We start from the raw sequence: 26,979 nt of genomic DNA, 5'->3' as shown, positions 1-26,979 counted from the left end.
ACTTACAGGGATGTATTCTTTATCCTCCTCAGGGGGAAAAACGATTAATATAGTTGAGAGAGTGGTCCTGCGTTTCATCCATTCGAATGCATTATACTGCCCCCTGGTGGTGATGCGACTTTGAGTCTCAGTGGAATTCTTCTCGTCATTGTTCATCATTTTTTGCCATTTTGGTCGCATTATATAAAGGTCAAAAACATTCAATTGGCCTTTTCAGCACTCTAGCAATCACACAATGTATATATTATTCTGAAAATCAGTGATTACAATAATTAATAATAATAATAATAACGGATTTATAGTTTAACGCCAACATTTGACTGGATGTCTTCAACGTTATTTAGAAATTCCACCCTAAAAACCACACTCCAGTGAGACCCACAGGTCCAGTCTGGCCACTTTTATTTATTGTACTTCATTTAATTTTTGGCAGGATTTGCTGTGCCCTGCCATTTAACGTTGGCATTAAAGGAAAAAAAAACATTTGACCGCAATCTGATTGACAGCCCTCGTGTTGACCCCTTCTATGTTTTTGGGGCGAAATAAAAAAGCACTTTAAACACGACACCAGCAGTCAGCTCGCCGCCAAGTGACATCGACGTTTTTGTGTTAGATCTGCTTCGGGAAAAATAAATGACGTATCTCATTTCAATAATACTGCATATAAATTTAGCTTGTTTTATTACTAATACTGTCCTAATGTGATGAAAATGGTCTGTAATTACGGCTTTTAACCCAGCAGTCACAATTTTTCTCCTGCTTCATCACTTCTCTCAATTGCTTTAATCATCCTTATTCGATCAGCCAGAGTCAAACGTAATCAATTGACACGAGCTGAGCCTATGCCATTTTGATTATACATCAATTTATTTCTATTTTTTCATCATGGCCCAAAGGGGACTGAAACCTGAATGACAAAACTGACACGTGAAGGCAGGAGACCATTTATTGCACATTTAAACCGACTGTATGGACAAGTTGTAGTCTTTAGTTATCATATTTTGGACCCATGCAACCATGTGAATGTCCAAAGAGAGATCCAAACCTGTCTGCATTTTTCTCCAAAAAACAATAAATGAAGTAAAAACATTTTATCGATAGATTGTTTTCATTTCTGCAAATTATATTTCATGGTGTCGTTCATTTGTTCTTTTTCATCAAATTGTAATGTGAAAAAAATAGGAAAATCTTGAGAATCATCAAATACAATTAAATGTTTTGATAATTCATTCCGATCATAGAGGATTTATTTAAATTTCACTGAACACTTATGAAATATGGTATGCACAAAATACAGAAAAGAAATCATTAGAAACCAAGAAAGCACAAATAATAAAAATAACATTGTGGATAGCAAATCACACTCAAACAAACCAAAGCAGATGTAAAAAAAAAAAATGAAAAAAATAAAAATAATAATAATTACTTGAAATTGAAACACTGCCCTCTCCGTATGAACACATTCTAAAACTTAGTATATGGGCCTAAGCTCATGTTCAAATCAAATAAACTCTGTGACTGCAGTTCCAAATACAATGTAAACATCTCAAAAAGTTCTGGTTTATTTTGCCATTTATTCTTTAACAAACTCACTTGTGCTCATTTCCTGTCAGGGAAAATATTCAACATACCGTACTGTGTCTCCATCTGCATAGCTGCTTTCTCTTGTGGTTTTACTTCAGCACTAAAGCTGAATGTCCACATTGTGTGCTTGGAGGAATTGGACGATTTGTGATTAAAAGCATGCAGGTTATTTCGCACACACAAGCACATTGTGTTGCGGTGTTGCTTCAGTTTGCACGGGTATATAAGCAGCTCTCTTCATTGCTGGGGCACATATGAAAGATGCACGCACACACTTAGCATCCGCTTCTCAGAGAAAAGGATAATTGGACATCATTCAATAACACCATTTTTCAGGCTGAGTTTCCTCTCAAGCCAAAATTCATCACAGTATTCTGTTATTGCATTCACTGATGTCTTTCTGTCATCGTGTATACTTCCAATCTTCCCCAAAACCATGTAATCCTTCTTCCAGATAAGTCTAAAGTGGTCGAGCAGGGATCTGCGTCAGTGTCATTTTTTTCCCTTTTTATTTTCTTGAGGATTAGCTCATACTTTGAACAATCCTCTAATGGCTTTTGACAGTGAGCGAGCGGCCTTTGCCATGGTTCCCAGTGGGATGGTTTTATTCGGGGAGAGATGTGCAATAAGAAGAATATTGCATTTGGTTGTGTTGTCGTGTTTGCAACGTTACACAAAATGTCTTCTTACCACATTTACAGGAAAATAGAAAAACATTTTTGAAGTACCCCCAAAAATAAAAATAAAATAAATATGCCCCCCGCCTGTAATCGTGCATCTCTTCCCCTGAACCCGATGTCTGTCGCAGTACCAAGACTGACCTGTGAGAGGCAGCACAGTGTCCCAGGTCCTCCAGACTGCCAGCAAATACAAAAAAAAAGAAGAAATTGAAGAAGCTAGGCTAAATGCTAGCTTATCTCGTAACTACATTGTGATTGGAAACAGTTCTCCTCGTCATTTTCTATGGTAAATGATCGTGAGAGACGTTACACAAACAACACGACCAGTCACTCTATTTGTACCCAGTAACGGTGAGTTTCAGGTCGCTTCCTATTTGGCTATCGTTCCGTTTCACGTTTAATGTTGTCCGCCCTGATCATTTTCAGAGCTGACTGGTGAGCAAAGGGCATTAATATTTCTTTAAAATAATATGAGCGCTTTATTGTGCAGGCAAGAAAATACTAAAACAAATGACAAAGGAAAGCAAATCAATTTGGTTAAACCTTTTAGTTTCAAATGACCAAAAACATGTTAAATACCGGAATCGATTGAACCGAATCCCAGCTGCGAACGCTCTCTGTAACAGTTCCTTGGCTTGCAGAGGCAGCATGACACCACTGCAGCTCCATCCAGCATCCTCTTGTGTCAGACTATAATTGTTTCAATGCCATTAAGTTATCATTAAAAACATCTGAAAACTCTCTTTTTATACTTATATTTACAGGTGATGTCTGTGGTCTGGATCCAGTTTGTTAACGGATAAACAGATTATTGTCATGACCAGCATTGTTAGTGTATGTGAAATGTGTGACGCTTTTGACAAAATGCACAAAAAAAATTAAGACGCGCATGAATCACACACAATCTCACAAATTTAGCCTGAAGGACTTTAGTGGAATGTTGGCCAAAAGCACATGATGAAGCTCTGTGATGATGGTCAAGGCAGTCAAAACTGGATGTGAGTTCAGATGAGAATTGTGCGGATTCCAGGGAGAATTCATCTCTGAAGAATCATTTTGAAATTTTAGAGAACACACTGTCGGCCGCTTGATGCTTTTGGTCATCATTCGAGCCAAAATAGTTCTTGAAACTCTTTTAAGAATCATGCGGCTGTGAACCATTGTTTTCTTTTCCCTGTGTGATGAATTCTGCAATTGTACTGTTATGAAGACGAGTGGGCACATTTTTTGTGATTTGATTAAGGAGTTTATATATATATATATATACATAATCAGATACATTGGCTCGTATTTTTTTCTTTCATTATTTAAGTTGTAGCTGCAAAAATATAGAAGAGCAATCGGTTGTGTTTTATATCACGCAAAAAATAATTTTAGAGGCGTTAATTAAATGTGAGGATTTTGAACTAATGTAGAAAGTGTAAGGGCTTGAACTAGTTTTAAAAGTGCAGATTTCACTGCTGTCTTTCACGCTGCCGTCTTGACCTTTGTGAAATGGGCTGGAAAATACCCTCAGGCAATATTAAATGGTCACTTTGATTTCTAAGAAGGAGACCTTATTTCGGGACTAGGATGCTGCTCAATAAAAAAAAAAAAAGGTTTTCTCCTCAAACTTTAAAATTGACGTAATTATTCTTCAAAGTAAATCATTGAAATGACTGTTAGACTGCTGAATAAAGCCGAATGTACTCTTATTTGTAATCCGTTATAATGAATATGTTCAACATGATCATTGTTGGGCTATAGTGAATTATTTGAATGAAAGAAACTACCTTTCAAATGCTTACCACTGTTAAATTATAGCCAAACAATAATATAGTATTTAATGGGTACATTCGAATATTTTGAATCTAATTGCATGTGTGCCGTGTTTTAATTAGATTTTATTTTTATTCAGGGCACATGCAGGGAGCACCCACAAACACAGTGAAGCTCATGTTGATGGGATCAAATGTTATATAGTTCTTAGTTGTTGTTTCTAGTGATGTCATGTGGATTCCCGTAAATAAAATGAAACCTCATGCCATCACACAAAAAGAAAGCGTTCATCTTTGCTGTGCTGCAGAATTATTAATAGTTAACTAAATGTGACCCACCACCGCTGACAGATGGTCTGGCATATGTTCCCTAGCGCACGCAGGCACGGACACGTCCACACACTGGCACACACACACACACACACACACTGACAACTTGTAGCTTGGAGATCTGGTGTTCCTCATCATCCCGTTAAGACCAAACGCAGAATGAGAGCGGCATTGTGCACATCCAGACAGCGGCGTCAAAGTGTCCCTAATGATTTTGGCCGGTGGAGCCAGTTGGGTTCGGTGCAGTGGTTTTTACTCGCTGCAGCTACCACTTATTGACTTGGACTCAGCTCAAATCCCACTGAGATAAATGCCAGGTGATGACAAGAGGACTATGCGGCGCCAACGCAGTTGGTTCTAGCATGCTCCCAGCAAGTTCCTGTCGAGCCCCAAAAGTGATGCATGGTGGAAAACGCGACCGATATCACAGATCCTTTGAGCTTTGGTTTTAGGATGAGGAGGAGGTGGAGAGAAAGTTTATGTCAAGAGTTTCTGTGGGGAAAGGAGGTGCCTACAGTAGTCCAGTCTGGAGATGGTTCGAGATGAGATGCAGCACGCCGATCGGTGATAGCCAGACAGAAATGGCTGACCATGTGCGCTGTGCAGAGGACCGCGTCTTCCCAAAATAAGCCACCTGGGCTGCAGAGAGAAAAGAAGTTGGCCAACGTGCGTGTCTTTATGGCGAATAGTGGAAGCACATGGAAAAGGGAGGGAGGTTAGTCATGCAAGACAGCGGGGGTGCGGGGATCAGACCAGGTCAGAGATGTTAGCCCTGTAAAATATTTGTCGCAGAGTATAGTGGAACATCTGAGTTTGAACATTCCGAGACTCTGCCTGGCCTTGGATTTGTTTTTCACATTGCAGCTGGAGATTCTTTTTTTAAAGTTGTAGTCAAACAAGTGTTATTTTTTTCCCAATTAAATGTTATTATATCAAAACTAAAATTGTGATTATACCAACATGGTGGATTCCCAGAGATAGAATTCAAAGTGCTGTTTTCCTCAAACTGCATCATCATCTTGCCTCGACCACCAAACTCAAACTATCGGAGGCAAATTTCTCGTGTGTTCTTACATATTTGGCCAATAAAGATGATTCAGATGCTGGATATTTGAGTGGTGCATTCTTTCCCTTCGATATTTCACTTGGGGAATTTGGTAACCGATACTCTCCACGCTTTGCTTTTTCAGATATGGTGTGTTGATACGGCTAGATCTCGCTTCAAAACAAATTTTTGCTGCGAAAGCTCTCGTCACGGCATGGTATTTTTGATTCGCCTTTCCATCTGTGACGTTCCAATGCTGTTAACGTGGGATTCAAATGGCAACAAAACTAATGATTTATAAGCGTGTCTTAAGTCGAATACGCCTTGGTCACTCACCCACACATGCAGACCCGTCATCGTTGGGCTCAAAGCCCTGGTTGCATCTTCTCTTGGCGCGGCATTTAAAGCTGCCATATGTGTTTGTGCACACAGGGCGGTCAGAGGGACACACAGAGGGGAACTGGGTGCATTCATCTTTATCTGAGGAAGAGGAGGACATGGCAAAGACCACGAATGACGATTCAGGACACGTGACCACCGCAACCGTCTGAAGCTTTTGAACCTACCAATGCAGCGGCCATTTTCGTTCATAGCAAAGCCAGGACCGCACTGCAAGAGAAACTCAAAGTTACACCTCGAGTGCAGAAAAAAACAAAACGGCATTGGAATGTGTTTTTATGCGCCAGTGGTGTGGAGGCTGATGTGACCGTGTGGGATCAGTGTACCTCGATTTCCACAGTGGGGGTGACCTCATCGTCATCTTTTGGATAGTGGATCTCCAGCACAGAGTTGATCTCTGACGGTTCCAAGGGTCGCGCAATTGAGACTCCATCTGGCCAGTACACTTCCACGTTTGTGGCCACGTCCTTACCTTGTGTATATGGACAAGCACACATCTTATTGTACTTAAGTGGAACGAGATGCTACGGAGATTTGATAACAGGTATCAATTCAAATTATATGACGGTTTTTAGTGTTTCTGTTTGGATAACAACCATGTTGTTGTGGCTTATATGCGGGTGCGCCTAATAGTCCGGAAAATACGGATGTTCGGATTGTCTTCCGTTTGTGCAGGCACCGAGAAGCAAATTTTTCTGGTTTCCCACTATTTTTATTTAAGAATATTGACACTGAATGTCGCTGTAAAATGTACAGCATAGCAAAGTTAAAAATAAAAAATATGATACCATAGTCGTAGTTGTAACAGAACAACAAATTCCCAACTGAAATTGAATGAAACCCTCAATGGCATTGATAGGCCAGTTTCCGTTTTATAATTTGGGTGTTACTATTTCAAAATGGCGTATTTTTGCACAGTCCTGTATTGTGTTACCATAAGGAGCCTCATTTTTTTATCAGAGGGTTCCACCTCTTCAGCGGAAATCTTTTGTAGTGGCATTTGTAGTGTCAACATTGATTATTTTGTCAGACAGCAATCTAGCCAGCAGGTGTGCCTTCAAAATATTTCATCTTGACTTGCTCCCATATGTCACTCAGTGGTTGAGAGGTGGTGAGTGACTGATGCCTTTAGCAAGTGTGCAGTTCTCTTGTGAGGTCACCATGGTGCCAGAAGTTTGCCGTTGTGGTTTGCGTGTGTATTTTAGGCCTTACAGGGGAGGCCTTAGAGAGACGATCTGGTCTTGGGTGGGCCGGACTGGGAGCCAGTTTGTCACAAAGCAGTCTAGCTTCCAGCGCCCCAATCCATCGCAGAGATACCTCACCCTCCCTCGGGTGTCCAATCACGCCGGAGGTAACAGCCTGATGCTTTACACATTACATGTTGTACTTTCCGACTCTGCTTATTCTATTTCTCGCCACCTGCACGTCATCAGGCGCCATTTCATCCGTTTTATTAATCAACGGATTGTTTCTCGTAAAATGCCTTGTTTACGTTTCACTTTACTGTTAATCAAACAGTGGTGAGCTTGAGAGTTATGCAATGAATTATTCTCAGTTGCAGCAAGAGCAGACAGAAAGCACATGGCCAAAGGTGGTTGGACATTTTCAGCTTCAGACAAACATTTGTCAGGTGACTGATGTCAGATGTTTGAGTGACACCAAAAGCTATCCGAGCATGGCTTTATAAATATTGTACAGCCACTTGCAAGAAGAGTTTGATCTTTGTCCTTACCGAGGCCGAAGTGTGCGACCGGTTCCATTTCACAGAGGTACCCCGACCCGCCATCGATAATCCGGGTGTGAGGTCCACTCCTCTTCGTGTACACCACCACTTTAGCTCCTCTGGCAAAAGCACCATACTTGGTGCGGGGAATCACACGCAGCCATGTGTTTGTGGTTCCCTTTAGGACAAACACCAATAAGGAATGTTAAGTGGGGATAATTCTACTACTGGCAATCATGTACCCTCTAGAGCCTTCGGACTTTTTGCGTTATTAAGTATTTTACAAAGAGGCCAGATTGAGCTTTATTGAGGATTTTCTTTTAAAAGATGGTTATTGTTGTCATTCTTTTTTCTTAAAATTGCTATTTGATATCCATAAACCTTTGGACAAAAAAAAAAAAAAAACATCCAAATGAAAACTCTTTAACTTATGTTTAAGTTTCACTTCAATACTGTTTCACTGGATTTGCTCACCCAAATAATTCACCCAAATTTGAGTAAAAGTATTTTGATAAAAAAAAAGTCCACATCCAATTAGTGAGTGGGTTCGGAAAACAACCCAGCATTTATACACAAATTTTCATTTCCCTGTGTGTGTGTGCATGGTTTGCTTACATATGTGTGTGTGTGAACATATATTTGTCAAATCCAATGTCATCAGGATTTTCTCATATAAATTCTTACTTTGCTTCATAAAAATAACAAGTTCTAATCCCCCAGGATAAACAAATAATACAGTGCAGTATATTCCAGAATGAGGTCATCCTGATCTGGTGACTGGCCAATAGTCAACAGTCCACTCACCAGGTTGACTTTGTAGATAGAAAGCGGTTGCGCAGCACTTTCACCATGAGACACCAGTAGCTCGAGACGACCGTCTCCATCAAAGTCTGTCGCAACAGCTCCTGGAGAATAGTCGACAGAACGTTAACGGACAATTCACAGACCTGTCTTCTATGAGGAAATCACTTGTGGAGTTTTAGTGCCATCTAGTGGCAGATGAAAGAACAGCAGCTTTCTTTTTTTTTTTTTTATTTAGGGCTCCGCAGCTCCCTTCTAACTACATGATCCCTTTCAGGTCTGTTGCAGGACATTTGTTCCCCACTCACCAGTTCCTCGACCCTCTGGCTCGGAGGCTTCGCCCACATTCAGCTCCTCTATCTGGGGGTCTGCATGCTCTCTCCTGCTCACCCTGCCAATGAGATAAGTGAGCGTTGTTACTGAGATCACCGTGTCAGACTCCTGTCTTCTAACTATATTGCAACAAATGTTACTTAAATGTAGACTGTCACACAAGGTATTTCAGTTACGTGTCATCTTCAATTGAACACTAGGGGGCTCAAATATAAAAGAAGTTCATAGAGTAGTTTGGCTTGCCGATTTCATCATCATCAATTTTGCAGAGCATATTTTGCAATTGTCTTAAAGTTTTGTTGTCCAGCTAACATGGCTTCTGTTCCGGTGGTTTATGTCCCGCTAATGAAATGGTATCGATGTTGTAGTGTCGGAGTATTTTTTATGTGTACGAGTACACTCCATCCCTAGTTGCAGAACGTTCCTGAACTTACAACTTGACAATACACAAGTAGTATGTTGTTCCACATGCAATTGGATATGACCTCCAGTACCAAACGTAATGAGTTTGTGTGACAGAGTATGACTTAAAAAGCACTGACCTTTCCTCTTTGCACCACGCAGCATTTCCATATGGAATGGAGTATCATTGAAAATGCTCTAAGACCGAGCCAAATATTGATGGTCATATCATAGATTAATTAGCCCGGGCACAATAGTGAGTTTGTTTTTTTCGTGGCTTGAGAGCAGAGTTAAATGAGTTGCTTCATCTTCATAACAAACGACGACGGAGCCAAGTGCTGTGGAGCGGTGACCCCCTCGTCGGACCGTCATTGCGTCCAAAAAGACAAATTCTCCCTCAGTGGCCTGGCAAGCAGGCGTGTTTTGATCCAGAAAAGCGCTGGGGCTTAAACTGATTATTGATATTCCACATGTTTGGATCCATCTGCTAATGGCAACATTTATCAAATGTTTCATTCAAGCAGCTTGGGCTAATGCTCGATGCTAGAAAGTAAGCTCTGAACAACTTGATATGCATCTTCAGATTGTGTTTCGAGGGCTGAGTTCATTAATATTATCTTGCGAGGAAGCCCCAGCTCAAACTGTCTTTAATGAAAGAGTCGCCCATGTGTGCAGGAGGTAGGATGCCAGATAAGGATCCTTGGCTGCAAATTCTTAGCTGATCCAAATTGAACATTGTAAACATGGTCAATGGCCACAATATTAGGTACAGCTGCAGAATTGCCAATAAAAAAAAACAAAAAAAACAAAACAGCGCCATTACCCAAGGTTACGTTGCACGCCTCTCTCCAGTTTGTTACAATCATGTGGCATTTTTTATTTGCAATGAATACGCTACAAAAACAACACCAGGAGCATATTAAATGCTGTTTTTTTTTTTTTAGTTTTTTCTTTTTGCGAATTTACCTAAACAGTCTGTTGGCTGACGGCCCCCTGTAAGCAATGTTGTTGAAGAAGACCTCCAGCTCATTGTCGTTGTCAAAGTCGGCAGCAATAACGGTGCGCACCGGGGATGGCATAGAAAACTTCTGCGAGGCGATGTCCTGGGATGAAAGTACCATTACAACGGGACAGGAAATTAAAAGAACAATATTACCAGTGAAGTGATTTTTTTTTTTTCTTTTATAGCAAGTTTGTCGCCGTTAAAGACTTTGTTGCGATATCAGCTTTATGGCTTTGATCCCGCAATGTCAATTATTTGAAATGGAAGTGTGCACTCAGCTTATTCCATAACCTTGAGTCCGCAAGGTTATGTTGCTCAGCAGACGACATTAATAATCTCCATCTAGGCCTTGACTCCAACACTAATCTGTCAAATGATCACCCCATCACTATAAAGATTATTTTAAGGTGGACAGGTTGTACTCCGAGACGTAAACTGCGTCTCCCAAAAATAAATAAACGGCAAAAAAAAAACTCATCAGTGTTTTTGGACGTGAAAGTAACAGATGTCTTCCTGCTTCACTGATGCAGTGATAAGTCGGGAAAGAATTATAGAACAGCCCTTCACTCCCTTCAGTATTTACGCCGTGTTTTAATTATAAGGCTCATAAAGCTGCCGGAAGGGGGAAGGCGGGGGTTGACCTTCTTGCTTTTTAAGGTGAAGGAGAGGCAATGGTCGAGGGAGGCCACGAAGGGCGGGTGGAGCTTTGGGCATTCAGGTAGATGGATGATGGATGACGAAGACCCACATTTACGACCCGAAATGCACAGAAAGGAAGATTTGCAGGGAAGTAGGGAGCGTATGATATACATTTAAACGTGTTTAAACCCAAAGAAAAATTGTTATTGTTTTTGTCATTTTCTTAAATTCCCATTGAAAGTAAGCATAAATTGAGTATCAATATAGTCGTCATGAAAATGTACTCGAATTGTGAAACGTCGAGGTCTTAGTATAAGAAGCGAAAAATATAACACAAAACAGTGCAATAAGTGTCTTAAAATGTTTCCATTATGTTCAAACTTTATTTTTATTTTTTTATCGCTTATTTTGGCATGTCCCATAAATTGCTTTGAACTGCAGTGTGTCCAATAATGAACAACAAGTAATGAATCATTTTGATCATGTAAAATATTTTCATAATTGAACATTGCGTAAGACACGCTAACCATTTCTGATCCCAAAAGCAGTACTTTATCTATTTCGGATTCGATTTTTTTTCTTTGAAAACTAACTCAGCTTTGCAAAAAAAAAAAAAAAAATGTGATCAGCCACAGTTTAATTGATGATTTAACAGATGAGGCAATTACGTTTTCACCCGAGTCCGGCCTGCTTAGAATCATTTTTTCCCCTTAATAGAAAAAAAGTGACCATTTAAAAACTGTATTTGACATTTTCTCTGGTAATCTATGTCTGATATTTGCAATGTGATAGATGATCTTAAACATTAATGCGGGGGAACTGTGCTATAAGCATGTGGCTCGGTGTGTGTGTGTGTGTGTGTTGAAACTATTGCAAAGAAAAGCGCAGTAATAGATTTTAATTAAAGCCCAAAGAGGCCTAATCTGCACTTTCCACTGCGGTGGCAAGCTGCTGTTTCAGCCCAATTTAATTAGCAGTTTATTGGAGTGATACAACAGCTTCATTATGCAAGCCAAAGGTCAGCGCAGCATGCAGGAATGTCAGCCCGGGTGGGAACGAGCCATCTTAAATTTGTTGTGGGCTCCTGATTTAACAAGCTTCGTCCGAGGGTGAAGAAGAAAGAAAAAAAAAAAAAAAACATTGGACAGTTTATCCAATTTGTCTTGTCTGTTTGTGTTTATGACAACATGTATAAATGTGAGCGTTCGAGTCATGTTGATGGAACTATCTTCAGGCTATGGGTCACACATTAACCCCTTCTTTGACCCCTCATAAAGATGCCTGCTTTGACATTTATGCCTCCGCCCATTCAAACCGAGTAAAGCTCATCTCGGCCAGCGCCGTCGCGTGCATCGCATACGCACACAGCTGATCATCTCTTGAACAAATGTCAATAGAACGGTCAGCTATTCACACCGTCTGTCTGCATCGTAAAGGTGCGTTCACTTGACATCGATTCTGGCGGGAGAACAAACGCTCACCTCAGCACTTTAGATGGGTTATTTGCTACGACTGCATTTGATCGCGCCAAAAACAATTACTCAGCTATCCTAAAGTCACGATGTCAATATTAACATGCTCTTAAAATTCAACTTTGGTAACTTTTGAATCGTTTTGGAGGGTTTTAGTGGTTGAAACAAATGGTAGAAAACAGGCATGAGGATTAAAATAACAAACTTCAAATTCTTAAACAATTCATTCTCCAACGCCATTTAACAAAGTTTAATCAAATATAGCGTGAAGTTTGAATCAATAAATACATGTTAGCATTTTTCTTCTGCTTTAATTCTCCTTGGTAAGTCACAGTGTCCCATCACTGATGAGCTATTTTTAGAACAGACCTGTGTCCTTGGGGCTAACTGGTACCCGCTGCCACCATTTTTTTTTAAACACTTAATTAATCTAGGTAAATAGGCATCCATGTTTGCAGCTTCTCTTTTGTCTTGCTCCCTGCCTCCTCCTCCTCCTCCTCCATGCATAACTTCTCGCCCCTCCCCTCTCTGCTCATATTGTGCCCTGCTTCGACTGTCCCCTCAAAAAACAATTACCGGTGACATTCAGCATTTGCAGTAATTGAACCGGGGATTTTTAACACCACAGAAAACCGTCAAACCGGTAATCGACCCATGCCTACATGGAATACAGACGCTTATGCGCTAAGTATGGTCTCACCTTGAACCTCTGCTTACGGTTGTTAAGTTGCATGTAGAGACGATGAGGTCCATTCCAGTTGCCGTAAACGATGTCCGTCTTTCCGTCACGGTTGAAATCCGCGAGAGCTACGCCTCTTCCGTGCTGCATGGGGTCCTCCACCCCTACAAAGACACAAGTGTGCAAATTTGTTTAATGACGAGAACTGTCAGATTGGCACAAATCCAAATATGTCCGTACTTGAATGATCAATTAAACTGTGAGATTGTTTACTGACTCTGATGGGTGCTGCCGTTTTGGTTAGCAACAGTGTTCAATATTACTCAGCAATTCAATATTTAATGACGTCTATGAAGTGAGGTCATTACAGTCACGAGTCATGTTTTTGTGGCGAGATGTATTACCGGAGCGACAAGAAAACTCACAAAAGTGTCTCAAATCTGAAGCCAACGGCGCACAAAAAAGATTACTTTTCAATGTTGGAGGCGACATCAGTTCACTTAACATTATTTGCATCTTAATAACATTTGGGATTTTCCGAAGAATGAGATGTTGGGGGGATTTTGACACCTTCATTTATTTATTTGGCGAAAAAAAAAAAAAGCTCCTAACAGACACGTTATTATTCCAAGTCTGTCAGAATCTCTAAAGCGTTACTTTCTTCTTACCAGCCTGCTGCGCCACGTCAGTAAAAGTTCCATCTCCGTTGTTTCGGAACAGGAAGTTGGGTCCGTACTCGTTGTCGCAAAACACATCAGAGTAGCTCTGACTCACGATGGGCCCCACGACCACACCTCGGCCTCCTGCGCAGATCATTATAAGGGGTGAACAGAAAAGTAAACAGCAGCTCATAAACGCTGATGAGTCCAAACGTGCTGACTGCCGTTTGCCGCTTTAAGATGTATTCAAGGAGCCGAGCGGTATTTCCCGGTGACATTAGTGAGGTGACTGGCCTGCCATTTTGATACACAACTTCCCTAACTGTCCCCTCCTGCAAAGAGTGTGATGAAAAAGCCATCTCCAGTACTGTATATCATTCACAACTGTTTTGGCGCAGCTCCTCCAGCCCGCTTTTGATGACATCTTGCTTGTAAAAATGAATGTGATGAAGATTGATTTGTCAACACGCGATCGCTGAAAACTTACTTGGATGAATTTTAAGGACTTTTCAATGACGGCCTACCACGAAGCACTGTTTAACTCCCGAGGGTGTCGCTTATCAAAGACAGAAATCACAGGCAAAATGGTCCACGTTGTCATTTATTGTGCTGTCTTTGCAACAAAGCAAGTATCCATCATCTGCGTTTTTTTTTTTTTTTTTTTTTTCTGGCAAATGTGCGCTGTTTGTTCAAGTGAGGGGAGAGTGAGTTAGAGGTTGTGATACAAAAGAAATCGTTTCAAGGGTAAGCGCTTCCCTTTGGAGGCACGCAAAGCAGCAAAAATTAAACATAGTTTTCTTATTATTATTAGGGCTACACTGAAATAAAAAAAATAGAAATCTATTCATGGAGGAATATATTAACATGAACGTTCATTATATACAAAAGTATACCCGGAGAAAACCCACGCAGGCATGGGGAGAACATGCAAAGTCCACACAGGAAGGCCGGAGCCGGAATCGAACCCACGACCTCTGCACTGTGAGGCCATCACGCTGTCACATTGTTTAATATTATTTTTTAAAATTATTTGAGGTACAAATTAAAGGCCTCCTGCCCGAGACATCTGCAGTCGAGCCATTAAACAACCTTTGCCGTCCGTCTTTTGTAGAAATATTCTCGATATATATTATGCTTGCTGTTGTCCCATCTGACGTTTTATATGACTGACTGTTTGTAATTGGACTGGCTAAAGCAGTCAGACATAAAATACACACAAGAGTGAAGTGCTAAGATGGCAGCTGCCGTGATAGATGTCGGCTCAGTTCGTACGCGGCGCGCTTTGTCCCGCTCGTGACTTTGACGGGAGTAAACAGCTGACTGATATTGTCCTCCTCTTCCTTCTCCACTACAATTAATCACAACGTCATCGTTTTTTTTTTTTTGTTTTGTTTTTTCTTTCTACCGGGCACCACTTCAACTCTCTCAACCTTTCTTGCGCCAATATTTTAGACTCGGTGGGTACAACAAGCACATGCTCCTCTGCACACGTCTGTGTAAATCACACCATGGCTGCTATGGTGCTGGATGATCTTATGAGTCTTTGGTACACACACGCACACACACACACACACACACACACGCGCACACATAGAGGCAAACATACACTCAAACACGCGTTAACCCACCAGTGAACTTGTTGACTCCGGCCTGCTCGGCCACGTTCGAGAGGGCGATGACGCCTTGCGATAGGTCACTCGCCGCCTCGTCCATTTCTATAAGCGCATGTGGGCCCACGGTACCACTGGCATAGTTTGCTATGTAGATGGCATAACGGCCCGTTCCCTGCAGAGAAAAAAAAAAACATGTTTGCTTTTGGTAAAATTGCTCAAATAGGCAACGCTAACGTGATGGCACCAAAAATTCGTATGTTGCATCATCAACTGTGCTTGATGGTTAATAAAATGGTTAACAGTATTTTATTGTGACAATCAACAAAAAATAAATGACCAAGACACATTTATGTCTGCGAAGGGTTCCTCTCCAAGATTTATGTTTGTAGATGTTCCTCACCATCCCCCAACCAGTGACAAAGACAAAGCAATTTTGTGATAGCATAGTGCTCGAAAAACTTCAATTTCTTTAACATCCCGCTCCAAAAAAAAAAAACAATTTCCTGTTAGCGCTCAGCCTTAACATTTTTCATTCGTATTTTTCAAGGAAGCCGTCCAAACCGAAATTTCATTGAAAGGCGAATGTGTGCAACCTTTGACAATCTGTCTGTATGCGCTCAATAAAACCTTGAAAATTCAATGTCGCTCAAGTCGATTTTAATAGAGCAAATCAAGACCTCACCTCTCGGCTCCGACTAAACGGACTATCAATAGTTTATAATCTAACTTTTAATGTTTGACCTTGTTTCAGTTGTTGCCATAGCCACGTTTACACCGAGCGGTGCCACGGTACACGACTATAAGATCCATTTTGTTCATCCGTCTCCTCAAATGTCCCAAAAAAAAAAAAAGTCTTGTGACTTCCTCACAGAGACGCTGAAACGGCAAACCCAAAGACCAAAACTGTCAAAAAAAAAAAGATAGATTTCTCATTTCCATGTACCGTAGAGAGCGACGGTGGCCGTCTCGTCTATGAAAATGGGCAACATGCTCATGCGTATTGAATGGAACAAACGTTTCTCTTCGGTTAAAACAAATCTCCGCCCAGCTTTGTCGCGTCTTGGTCACTGCAACATCAGGAAAATTACCACATTGCAAATTTTATTTGGCTGTGTCGGAGTATGTGAGGAAAACAGTCATCTTAAAAGTGATGATTCCTTCTCGAACCCTAAACCAGAATAAAAAAAACAAAACATTTTTAATCAAGCCCCTTATCCAGTTCCGTTGCTTTTACCCCACCACCCCCGCCTCCCTTTAGAGATTAATTTCACACTCCATTATCAGTCAGAGCCCCTGCAGACACAAACGGAACCACACTAATAGACCACACACTTGATCCCAATGAGTTTTCCCACCAGGCCGAAACATATTTCAGTCAATGAGAATGCACGCGTAGGAGAAAACACACTCACAGTTTTACCATTTGTGTCGAACCGAGATGGTATTTGCGCAAGACACGGAAAGCAAATGACTCTGCTTGATGTAGTGATTTCTTTTTTTCTTAAATGTCATCAAGTGTCACATTGCTGCCTGCTGAGGTGGGAGGCGTCCAATACACACACACACACACACACACGCACACCCCCCCCCCCCCACACACACACACACCCTTACAGCGTGAAAAATGAGACTGAAGCGCAATGAAAGACCTGAAGGCCTCTGGCAGTTACTTAACAAACCTAAAAGTCAATGATTTTTCAATAAGTCTTTGCCCAAGGCTAATTTCTGTCAGTGCAATTGCCAATGTGATGAGTGTGACATTGCAGCTTGTGTGTGCCTGCATGCCTCCTATACATTACATTGCCTTATATTGACTTTAATTGTGTAATCTATCTATCGGTGTTTTACATATGAGAGGATGTTTTTTTTTTCTACCTTTATAAATGGTTGCAGGTAGAAGGTTTCAGCGATATTAATAGTTAATAACAAGGTTGACATCAAATCTTTGTTTGCTACTTGTGAGTTGCTTTTAACGACAGATGGGTAACTATTTGGCACGTTCAAGGTCTGGTCCACTTTATAAATTCTACGTAGAAAAGGGATCTTGATTAAGTGTATGAAGTCAGTCCACTTATCAGAACACCAACACTTTGTAACACGGTGACATGCGGATGAGAATGCCAACGTAATTGGAAGGAATTTGAATTAAACACTTAAAAAATGAAAAGCCAACATCCATCCACAAGGCGTACCGGATTAAAATGAAAGGATAAGGTCCGAAAAATACGGTAACCCGACATTGTAAAATTCTTAACTTTGACCTAGTAAGAAATGGAAATGCTAACAATGCTAAGAGATAGCATGCTAGGACCACGGGTGAGTCCATGGGAACATCTTGTACCTTAACAGACAAGCGCTAAAATTGTAAACTTACTGAGGTGGGTCAAAAGCTAGCATAAACTGTAACGCCATCAATTTGCGTATAAAGAGTCCTACCGGAGAGGAATAAAGATCACACCTTGAAGTCTGCTACCAATGCAAAAAGGTTATTAATCATACTAAATAAAATGCTAATGCTACGTGTCAGGTACAATTTGTGATGAGAATGGATAAAATGCTAATATGCTAACGCTTGATATGCTAGCATATTGTATGATAGCAACATGAGTGCTAAGGCAGATCAATTTGTGGGCTATCGAATGATTTACATGAATTTGCAAATTATAATGTCGAAGCAATTCCTACATCCTTAAATGTGAAATGGTACCTAAAAAAATTCTTGGGGTGCAAACAAGACAACACGCATTGCGCCAGCCACCCACGACTCAACATTGCCACGTCTTTTGTTGCCTGTTTGAATATAATTTAATGAATGCATGTTGCCAATCAGCCTCCTGGAACCGCCACGGAAGAACACACACCGCGCCTTTTGGCTGGCTCTTAAAGTATTATGCCATTATACGTAGATATCTTTCCAATCGGGATGGCAGACACACAACCCATCAGTGCTCAGCGAGATGGGACTGCGGGTTGGAAGAAAAAAAAAAAAAAAAAAAAAAACTATTGCGAACCCAACTGTCCTCTCCCGACTATTAGCTTCTTTATCCCTAGATTGGAAGTCGGCGTGCGATAAGAGACAAAGAAGGAGTCCGTCAGAGAAAGTAAAAGAGGCGGAAAAGAAATGAAAAAAGGGTCGAAATGGAAAAATAGAGAAAATGATACTGGGCAAAGAGCAGTCATCACTCATCCCTTCGCACGATGTTCTAGAAAACAAACGAGCCCGGGCCTCAGTAATTACACTGCTTGGCGACGGACAGAAGGGAAGAAAATGGCCCAACATTCTCTCCAAATGAAGTGTCATAGCACAAGCTGAGGAGGGCGGCGCCGGCAGGGCGTGAATTATCGCTGGTAAACAAACAGCGGCAACCGTGCATGTACACAATTCGCACGTGAATGTAATTGGTTGCGTGTGCGTGTGTGTGTGTGTGTGTGTGTGTTTACCTTTCTGTCCACACAGGCCACTGAGCGTCCAGCCATTCGATTAGCCACGTCTCTGTGTTCGTTAATGTCATCATTCAGCAGATCCTCAAATCGGCCATTTCGGAACTTGAATAGTTTGTCGGTGTATGTCGCACGTCCTTAACGCAAATGCAAAGATTGTCAAAATAGAAGGAAGGTAGTCCATCCATCATTTTATCCTCACTAGCCGAGCCAGCTTGACCGTTATGTAAGATAGGCAAATGCTCAGCGGGGCTGCGACACAAAATCGGGAAATAAAAAATCATGCTAATGTAATTAGTGTGTTTAATAGTTATTAACTTTTAAAATCGAAAAGTTGTCAATTTTGCAACGTGTGAGATCGCTGGAGTGCCTAAAAACACACACAAGCATGTGTAGAACATGCAATCACCACACATGAAGAAAAAAGCCGAGATTCATTACAAACTGGCCAACACCAAAATCGATTTGAATTCTGAACCTCAAAACTGGGGGGCAGATTTGCAAACCGCTACGCCTATTCACATCTCAATCTTGTCCAAAAGTTTGAGCATATTCACATTTTTTTTTTTTTCATTGACTTAACTTTTCGATTTATGTTGCCCCTCCATTGTTGCAGCGAATGGTTAAAATTATCTTTGGAAATACAGTTGGTATGCCTGAGTAAACTGCAGACGTTCAGAAGTATTGACTTTTTGCACAATGTCATTTATTTTCCATTAAAGGTCTTTAAAACTTGAAAAATGCTTATTGTTTTTTTTTTTTTTCTTTTTAGAATACAATAGAAACATGCAATAATAAAGATATTGTCAAGCAGCTGAAGCAAGCATGCGGCAGGTCTTTAATTGAAAAACACTCAGAGCAGCAAAACTTTTTCTGACATATGACTGGAGCTGCTTCTTGAAGGGTATTTTTCTCATTCGGGTGTTTAAAAGTACTTTTACCAGAAAAGGCGTTATTGGTGTTGAGTACGTAAATCTCCTCCCGGCCGTCTCCGTCAATGTCACACGCTGTTACCCCGATGGCGTTGCCTTGGCGGTCTCTCAGAGCGTAGAACGGGGAGGTGCGATTGTCCACGGCGATGTTGACGAGTCTCCTTCTTAGCTTGTCGAACTTCAGAACCAGGTTAGGACCGTTGTAACTGCCAAGATGGATGCAGCGAAAAACTGGGTGTTGCGTCATATATACATTTTGTTTTTGTTCTTAGTATATGGGTGTTGAACTCGGAAGCCTTGGATATTTAAGATGTTTATCATGTGTCCATTATCTGTCACCGATGAATGAAATTAATGAGTTCACTTACTCAAGGAATAAATAAAATAAAAATAATCTAGGAAATCTATCATCTGCCTAGTTCTTAAAATGTCTGCAAGCGCAGCCGTTCTGAATTTTGCCAAAGCATGATGCCGATGTGGCACTATGTAATTTTGTGTCGTCACGCTAATAACACAACTGCCTCGCTAATTTTTTAAATTATTTATTGATTTTTTATTTTTTTGGGCCAAAGTCAGATCTTTGCAGGAAATGACTCTCAATAGTACAATGCGGATGTTGCTTTTCCCATCTTAAAAGACTAGTTAGAAAGATGATTTAGGCACTTATGGTATTAGCGTGACGATATGAAGTGCTGCCTCCATGGGTGAAAATGCTTTTGTCTTAACTGGCAGATAACGTATTTTCCGGACGATAAGTCGCTACTTTTTTCCTAGATTTTGAACCATGCGGCTAATACAACGGTGCAGCTTTTCTGTGGATTTTTCTTTCACCAGTAGGGGGCGCTCTATAGTTCAGAAAATACGCTAAATACATTTTTTTTTTCTCTTGGGTCTGTTCCCCCCCCCCTCCCCCCAAAAAAGAGTTGCTGCAGCTTATGTGCGGGTGCGCCTTATAGTCCAGAAAATACTGTAATTATTATTCCAAAAGTCTGTGTTCCACTTCTGCAAGTAGAACCCACTTGCCTCGTTTAAACCTCCTAGCTCCACCCCTAGTCAGTATTGTGAACTGTTTCATTATTTTAAAAAAAAAAATATATATATATATACATATATATACTTCCTTTAAGATGAAAATTTCCAAAAGAAGCGTTCATCAAAGTTTTCAAAGTGGGTAAATAAGGTGATGAAAGTGTGACGTAACGAACATTTGAGTCAAACTCAACTTTGCCACTGAAGGTCATTATGTCAATACTGTTATAAATGAAGGCAGTGATGATGTTCTTCTAATGTGACGCACCCTCTCTCTTCCGAATCGCTGCTGAATGGGACATCTTTGCAGAAAAGACATTCATGAGGCGCGGCCATTTGCATCCATCTATCTACAGCCTGTGAGGGATTCATCGCCGCTTCATTGGTTAGAAGCAAGCTTGCCAAAGCATCTCCATCAGTGGCGCTCTGTCCAATCTCATCCATTCTCATCACATGAGTGAGCTCAAAGTCTTTTCAAGTCTTTTGCCTTTGTCGTCAACCTTTAGCTCAGAAAATGAAGTGCACCTCCAATCCACACTCGGATAGCTATCACTCACAAGTTCAATCATCTGTTCAAATTTGTGTAATGGATGAAATGAAACAATGTTGGCGCCACTGTGAGAGAAGCATTAAGGCTGCAATCCTTTCACAAAGTACCGCCGCTAATTTTCACCCACTCGCTTACCCTGCGACAAACACTTCCAGGTCTCCGTCCCCGTCCACATCGGTGACGGCCACGCCGTAGTTGAGTTGGGTGGGGTTGTTGTCGTAGTCGGGAGGAAGCACGGCCTTGGTTATGGCTGAGAACATTGGCTCGGAACGCTGGCTCGAGCAAAGCGCGGGCAGGAATAGAGCAAACCACAACATTGTGACCTGAAGGGAGGAACAGATTTCGGTCACGGTCATGTCATTGTTTTAATGACATGAGTAGTCGAATGGATAGAATTAGCAAGATCTGAAGACATCGATAAGGTTGTGGATACAAGAATTTGACGATTGTGTCCGAATTCAGGGGCTGCATCTGACTGCTGATTTTCGTTGATTTAAAATACACTTCATATTTGGTGATTTTGCGTTAATTACAAGTCAATACCAGTTAAAGGCTTCACAAAAAATGTAGTAGAAAAAAATGTGATTAATCGCAATTAATTACGGAATATTTTGCAATTAATTAGTTAAAAAATTTAATCGCTTGACATATATATATATATATATATATATAAAAATATATTAGGGCTGTAAAAATTAAAGCGTTAACTCTGGTAATTAATCTAAATTTGTATTAATTCAGTTAAATTCTTTTTATTAAATAAGTTTGATTAAGTTCAAAAAATAATTTGCATACTTTGCAAATATTGCACCATATTAGCTGTACATCTTTAGCACAACAACTCAAAACAAAAAATAGTAGTTGAAAAATATGATTAGTCTGAATGAATTCTGGCAGAGCTACTGTCGTTTCACAGCTTTAGTCACGATTACGTCAATGCGCCCAGCAATCTTATTGGTGCTGCCAGTTAGCATGCTATGAACAGCCGGACAAAGAAAATGACAATAACTTCCGCTTACGTTAGCCTTATGGTAGCCTAAGACTTTTGCATGTGCTGTGCGAGATGTAACAACACAAAAAAATCACACACACTCATGACTCAGTGCCAATTTGCGAACCGCACGTCAGTGTTGTGTGCAACATCTCACCACTATTGAGCTCTAATGTTCCCTTCTCCCCCTCTCAGCTCGTTGACGTCAACTTATATAGGAGCTGCGACGTTCTTTCCTCTCAAATGACTTATGCCGACGTTATCTCTACGTGCTCATTATGAACGACAACATATTTGATAGGTTCCAGCAAATGAGAGCCGCATAATAACCGTAAATCGTGCGCTCGCAAACGACGACACGCGGCCCCGTGTTGCTAATTCTCCAAATCTATTATTGTGAGCCGAGTGGCGGCACATTTTTGGCCGAGCTTTTTTTTTTTTTTTTTTGCTGCGCTCAGGCATAAAGATGAAGATATAGCACTGCACTCAGCCGCATTCTGCAGACTTAGAAAAGGGACCAACCCATCACGTGAAGACAGGCTGAGGAATCGCGGAACAGAAAATCCATACCGGGAGCAGCATCTCAGCCCGGGGGCGAGTGAGAACACGGGGAAACTGATGTGACCCGACGCAACACACCTAAAGTGTTGTTTCCCGAGGCCACCTCTAAATTGGGAAGTTGTCGTGGGATAATAGGACGCAGTGAGGTATAAGAGTCCTATTAGCGCTCACCAGATAAAAGGAGAGCAAAGATGACTTGATCCAATTACCTTATAAAGTTCAGGCTGGTAAAAAATAAATAAATAAATAAAAATAAAAAAAAGTTGGGAGAGTAGAGAAACATCCCTGAGTGGAAGCCTGGAAAGCAGAAGGTCACCTCCTTAAAGTTGAAATAAACACATCAACAGTGCTGCACACACACACACACACACTAAGTGGCGTTTACAAGCTGACAACTTGATTTGCCCGGCCTGCGGATTTATGCCAGCAGCCTCCGTCATCACTCCATGGCTGCTTTACTACCGCAGCTTCCGCCCTGGATGCTCGCGTGCAGCCACCCCGTGATTGATGCCTCTTTAACATCTCGCTCAACAATTCAATTTAAGATAAAAACCACATTGCACTTTGAGTAATACTCTCGAAAGCCCATCGGCCGTAAGAGGAAGCACCTCCGCTGACAACATCAGAAATATCACAGGGGGCGACAATGCCCAGCCGCCCTTATCGTTCGCTCGTGGCTTTGTAGCCTCCACATGTTAGCAGGTTAATTAACTCATTCGCTGCCAGCCTGGAAAAAAAATGAATGTACTTTTTGGCGTCTATATCCGTCAATGGCACTGATTGAATTAACAACAATGGAGGTTCCAGATAAGGCTAGATTTCTTCCCATAGACTAAAAGGTAAAGACAAATGAGGGACTCAGTTTGAAATCATTGAGGGATATTCTACTACTAAGCCATTAAAGAATTAATAAAGCTTAAAAAAAAAAAGGTTACACACACGCTAATGCGCTGCACTATTTGGACAGACTTTCTGGTAGACCTATTAAGAGTCCACTTCAAAGTTCCAGCTCTGCTCAGACCGGCTCAGTTGTACTCGCTGTGTTTTTTTCTGATCAAAATTGTACTTCAGGAAACTAAACTAAATCTTGCCACATTGAACACGTCAGCCAGAATCAACCAAGCGAACAAAAAACAAAAATGGACGACAATGACGGTCTTGTGTGTTTAATTCTTGGCATAACGATGAAGGTGTCACATTTTGTTCAAGAGGAGACTCAGGGGAGCGAGAGTAAATCGGATTGCTGAACAACAGGGTGAGCTAATGTTAGCGTGTGAGTTTGAATTTTGTCATTTCTTGCCACAAGTCCTCAAGTCATGAATGAGCTGCCGAGGTTTTGTCACTCTTATGTTATCAGCTGAACATGCGAGTTTGAACCCCAACTAACAAGGTACCGTGTCGAGTACCAGGTGTTCTCCAATGGAAACTTTGACATTTTGGCCAATTCTGTTTTTGTTTATTTAAAATTTTGTCCAACTCTTCTTCCCTTTCACTTTCTGGGAGTATACCACCATTTTGTTAACTGTAGGTGCACCTTACTGTCGATGGATGAAAGGTTTGGGCCTTTCATTTTAAAGTTAGACAGCGCTTGTATTTCTCACAAAGTCCATCCTTAAAAAGTGTCCCCCATAATTTAGTCAATGTCCCGAACAAGGGAAAGTAAGTCCAAAGACAAATGAGGGTGTGAATCCACAGGGGACTGCATTGATAAAATGGTAGGGTATGCCTTTTCCAGTCAAGGACGCCCAGCCTGCATTCACAACACTAAATCTCAATTTTTAAAAGCAAAGTTACAGCAGGACTTTATACTTATTGCAAGAAGTACTGGACAGTTATGTGCACTCAGTTGTTTTTCAGGATATAATGCATGCTTAACTGCTATCTTCCCATTGTGTGTGAACATTTTTTTTTTTTTTTGTAAAATAGTTAAATAGCATGAAATAGCCTCGGGAAAACATGTCGTCTCAGGCCCGAGAAGTGTTTTCACTTTGCGTTATTTATACTGGCATTAAGAGGCCATTACGGCAGCGTGCAGCATCAGCATGTGCCTCGTGGAGCGTTCATGCTCAGCTCTCATCCTGATAACACTGCGACAAAGAGCCAGTGAAGATGTTCACTTTCAAAACACGCTCACAGGAATCTCGTCGCTGTGAAGGACACCCCCGCTGCAGAACACGCACGCGCGCACACAAATGCGCGCGCACACACACTGGGCTGGACTCGTCCCAGCGAATTATACTTAACTTTCATTCACAGTAATCAACAGTCACAATTAAAGTTAAGGTGTTATTATCCATCGAGGACCGAAGTGGCCCTCCAACAATTCCAAACCAGTAGACCAGCAGTGACATGACACAAGACTGACTGCACAATTTATTCTTTTGTCAAAAAAAATAAAAATAAATATATATATATATATATATATATATATATATGCATATATGCATATTTTAATTTTTTTTAATTATTATAAAGTGGATTGACAAAAAAATAAGTAAGCTTTATATGTAAAAACAAAACATTTAGGTAAATGACATGCTCAATCAAACATAGTGAGCTACCAATAAAAATATTTCAAGATACATGTACTCATGTTCGTACTAAGTACAAATTGTATACTTAATGTCCGTGCCTTTCTAAATTAATGCAGATGTCATCATTAATAATAATAACATCCGTTTCTTGTTTTTTTAAGCAAAGTTTATAAAAGCAATTTAAAAAGGTTCAACTATAGCATTTAACATATTTTACCTATAGAGATAAATATGTTGATACTGATATTCCTGAAGTATGTTTTAAAGCAATAATTACCGAACGCTTCTCCTTAAAATTTGCTTGCATCTTTTATACTGTAGTTCTGTAAAATAAATAAATGAAGCCATTCACTGTATAAAAGGGATGATATGGGGTTTAGCAGATTCATTTAGTGATGCGCGCGCATTTAAATGCGTAAACTTGTTGCATCAAGTTCAACTTTGCATATTTCGGCCAGTTTATGGCTTTAAGTGAAAGGCAGCGGCAAGTGAATGAGGTACTCACGGATGAAGAAGGGAGGGGGAGAAAACTCCGATAAAAGCCTTCAGTGAGAGGCAGCAAGTGTCGCTATCCTCGGTTTATTCTCCTCTGGATTCCGCTCTTATCACACGGGAGTCTTTTTTTCCTCGCCACTTATTCCCTTTTCTCAACTTCTGAAGGTTTTGCTTTATGAAATTTCTGGAGTGGCGATCAGGGCCAATCAGCGCGACGCACGGTGAATATTTAAGTAGGCAGCCAATGAGGAGGCGGAGGGAATGTTGTGGGCGTGTCCTCAGGCGTTCACTGTGATGTTGTGAGCGGGGATCAGCTGGGAGGAGGACGAGGAGCTGCAATTGTCCCAGTTTCGACCATGTGAGGCAAAATATATACAATATTTGACTTCTGCTCTTCGCTTTCACTTTTTCTTTCACGTTATTAAGCAACATTTAAACGGTACATTGTAAGAAACAACTCTCAGAAGCAGTGGTTTACAAAAGATATGGGACTAGCCTTTAACTATTGTTGCCAAGGTGCGGTTCACTTATACAGAAGTTAAGAACAACAATACATACATATTTAATGTATTTAATATATATATATATATATATATATATATATATATATATATATATATATAATACATTAAATAAATAATTCCAAGCCAAGTTCGACCGTGGAAGCACTTTAAATATTTATTGGACAGGGTTTTTTTGTAAATTAAACATTAAATATTTGTATGAAAACCTCCAGAATATAAAAGAACCCAATGAAAAAGTAAGTGCGGCGCTAGCTGAAGGCGTCTTGCGTCATGTATTCCTACTCAACTGTGTAAACTAATTCACTTCGTGACATTTGTAACCTCGAAACATTGTATGTCAGTGCCGCCGTAAATCGAGGAGCCGCGTATTTTTTTACTGGCTGTCCATGGCCCACCGGTTAAGGGTCCTTGACATATTTTTGGGTCTTGATCCATCAGTTCCGAATCACATCACAAAATACGACCTCTGCAATCCGCATCTTCTTAAATAAATACCTTAGAGCATTAACATCATTTCAAAAGCAAATTTGTGGATCAGCTCTTATTAGATGGTTAAGGTATACCTATGTGCGGACTGTGAATTGTGAGAGTGATAAATTACCCATTTTTGTTTTGTTTGAATCAACCATTTGAATCAAAAGTGGCAATAATCAAAAATGAGAGATTCTATAGCGAGAGCATTTGGCGGTTTCCAGTTGCCAGTCGCCTTATTCTTATGTCAAGCTCCACAGAGTACAACCTGCAGTGTGCGCATTTGTGTGTGTGTCACGCCGAGCCCCCTAGAAATGAGATGTTCACATCCC

At 40.8% G+C, this 26,979-nt stretch overlaps 2 protein-coding genes across 8 annotated transcripts in view; one reads left to right on the top strand and one right to left on the bottom strand.

The window, feature by feature from the left end:
- LOC148329930 (golgin subfamily A member 7B-like) overlaps positions 1-7,068 on the top strand; it is a 178,079-nt gene extending 171,011 nt beyond the window's left edge. For all 4 annotated transcript variants that reach the window (XM_088305519.1, XM_088305517.1, XM_088305520.1 and 1 more), the window contains 2 exons: positions 5,829-6,339; positions 7,001-7,068. The gene's annotated coding sequence lies outside the window, so the exon portion shown is untranslated. The remainder of the gene's footprint in view (positions 1-5,828; positions 6,340-7,000) is intronic.
- Positions 988-25,789, bottom strand: LOC148329929 (cartilage acidic protein 1-like). 4 transcript variants are annotated; one of them, XM_088305514.1, is made up of 15 exons: positions 25,663-25,789; positions 21,207-21,394; positions 19,502-19,698; positions 18,561-18,697; positions 15,135-15,291; positions 13,516-13,650; positions 12,869-13,011; positions 10,021-10,157; positions 8,628-8,710; positions 8,323-8,423; positions 7,528-7,696; positions 6,122-6,267; positions 5,963-6,005; positions 5,733-5,876; positions 988-4,990 (listed from the first exon to the last, which is right to left on the bottom strand). In XM_088305514.1, exons 2-15 carry the CDS (start codon positions 21,386-21,388, stop codon positions 4,863-4,865), a joined length of 1,902 nt encoding a protein of 633 aa, XP_088161640.1. In that variant the 5' UTR covers positions 21,389-21,394; positions 25,663-25,789; the 3' UTR covers positions 988-4,862. The 4 variants fall into 4 exon arrangements, with proteins under 4 accessions (XP_088161640.1, XP_088161638.1, XP_088161641.1 ...); XM_088305512.1 differs by having other exon boundaries at positions 5,733-6,005; XM_088305515.1 differs by lacking the exon at positions 5,733-5,876.
- Positions 25,790-26,979: the final 1,190 nt, after the last annotated feature.

The sequence above is a fragment of the Idiotropiscis lumnitzeri genome, chromosome 9 (assembly GCF_059441095.1).
Source record: "Idiotropiscis lumnitzeri isolate Australia: NSW breed Sydney's pygmy pipehorse chromosome 9, RoL_Ilum_1.0, whole genome shotgun sequence".
NCBI lineage: Eukaryota > Metazoa > Chordata > Actinopteri > Syngnathiformes > Syngnathidae > Idiotropiscis > Idiotropiscis lumnitzeri.
Note: the sequence above shows the minus strand (reverse complement) of the source record. Positions and strands in the feature narration are given on the sequence as shown.

Bases quoted from the DNA above. Each gene is read 5' to 3' on its own strand.
- LOC148329929 (XM_088305512.1), bottom strand. From the start codon at position 21,388: ATGTTGTGGTTTGCTCTATTCCTGCCCGCGCTTTGCTCGAGCCAGCGT. The intron at 18,698-19,501 runs GTAAAAGTACTT...ATTTGCGTTAAG, and splicing joins CACCAATAACGCCTTTTCTG to GACGTGCGACATACACCGAC. The intron at 13,651-15,134 runs GTGGGTTAACGC...TGATCTGCGCAG, and splicing joins CGGAGTCAACAAGTTCACTG to GAGGCCGAGGTGTGGTCGTG.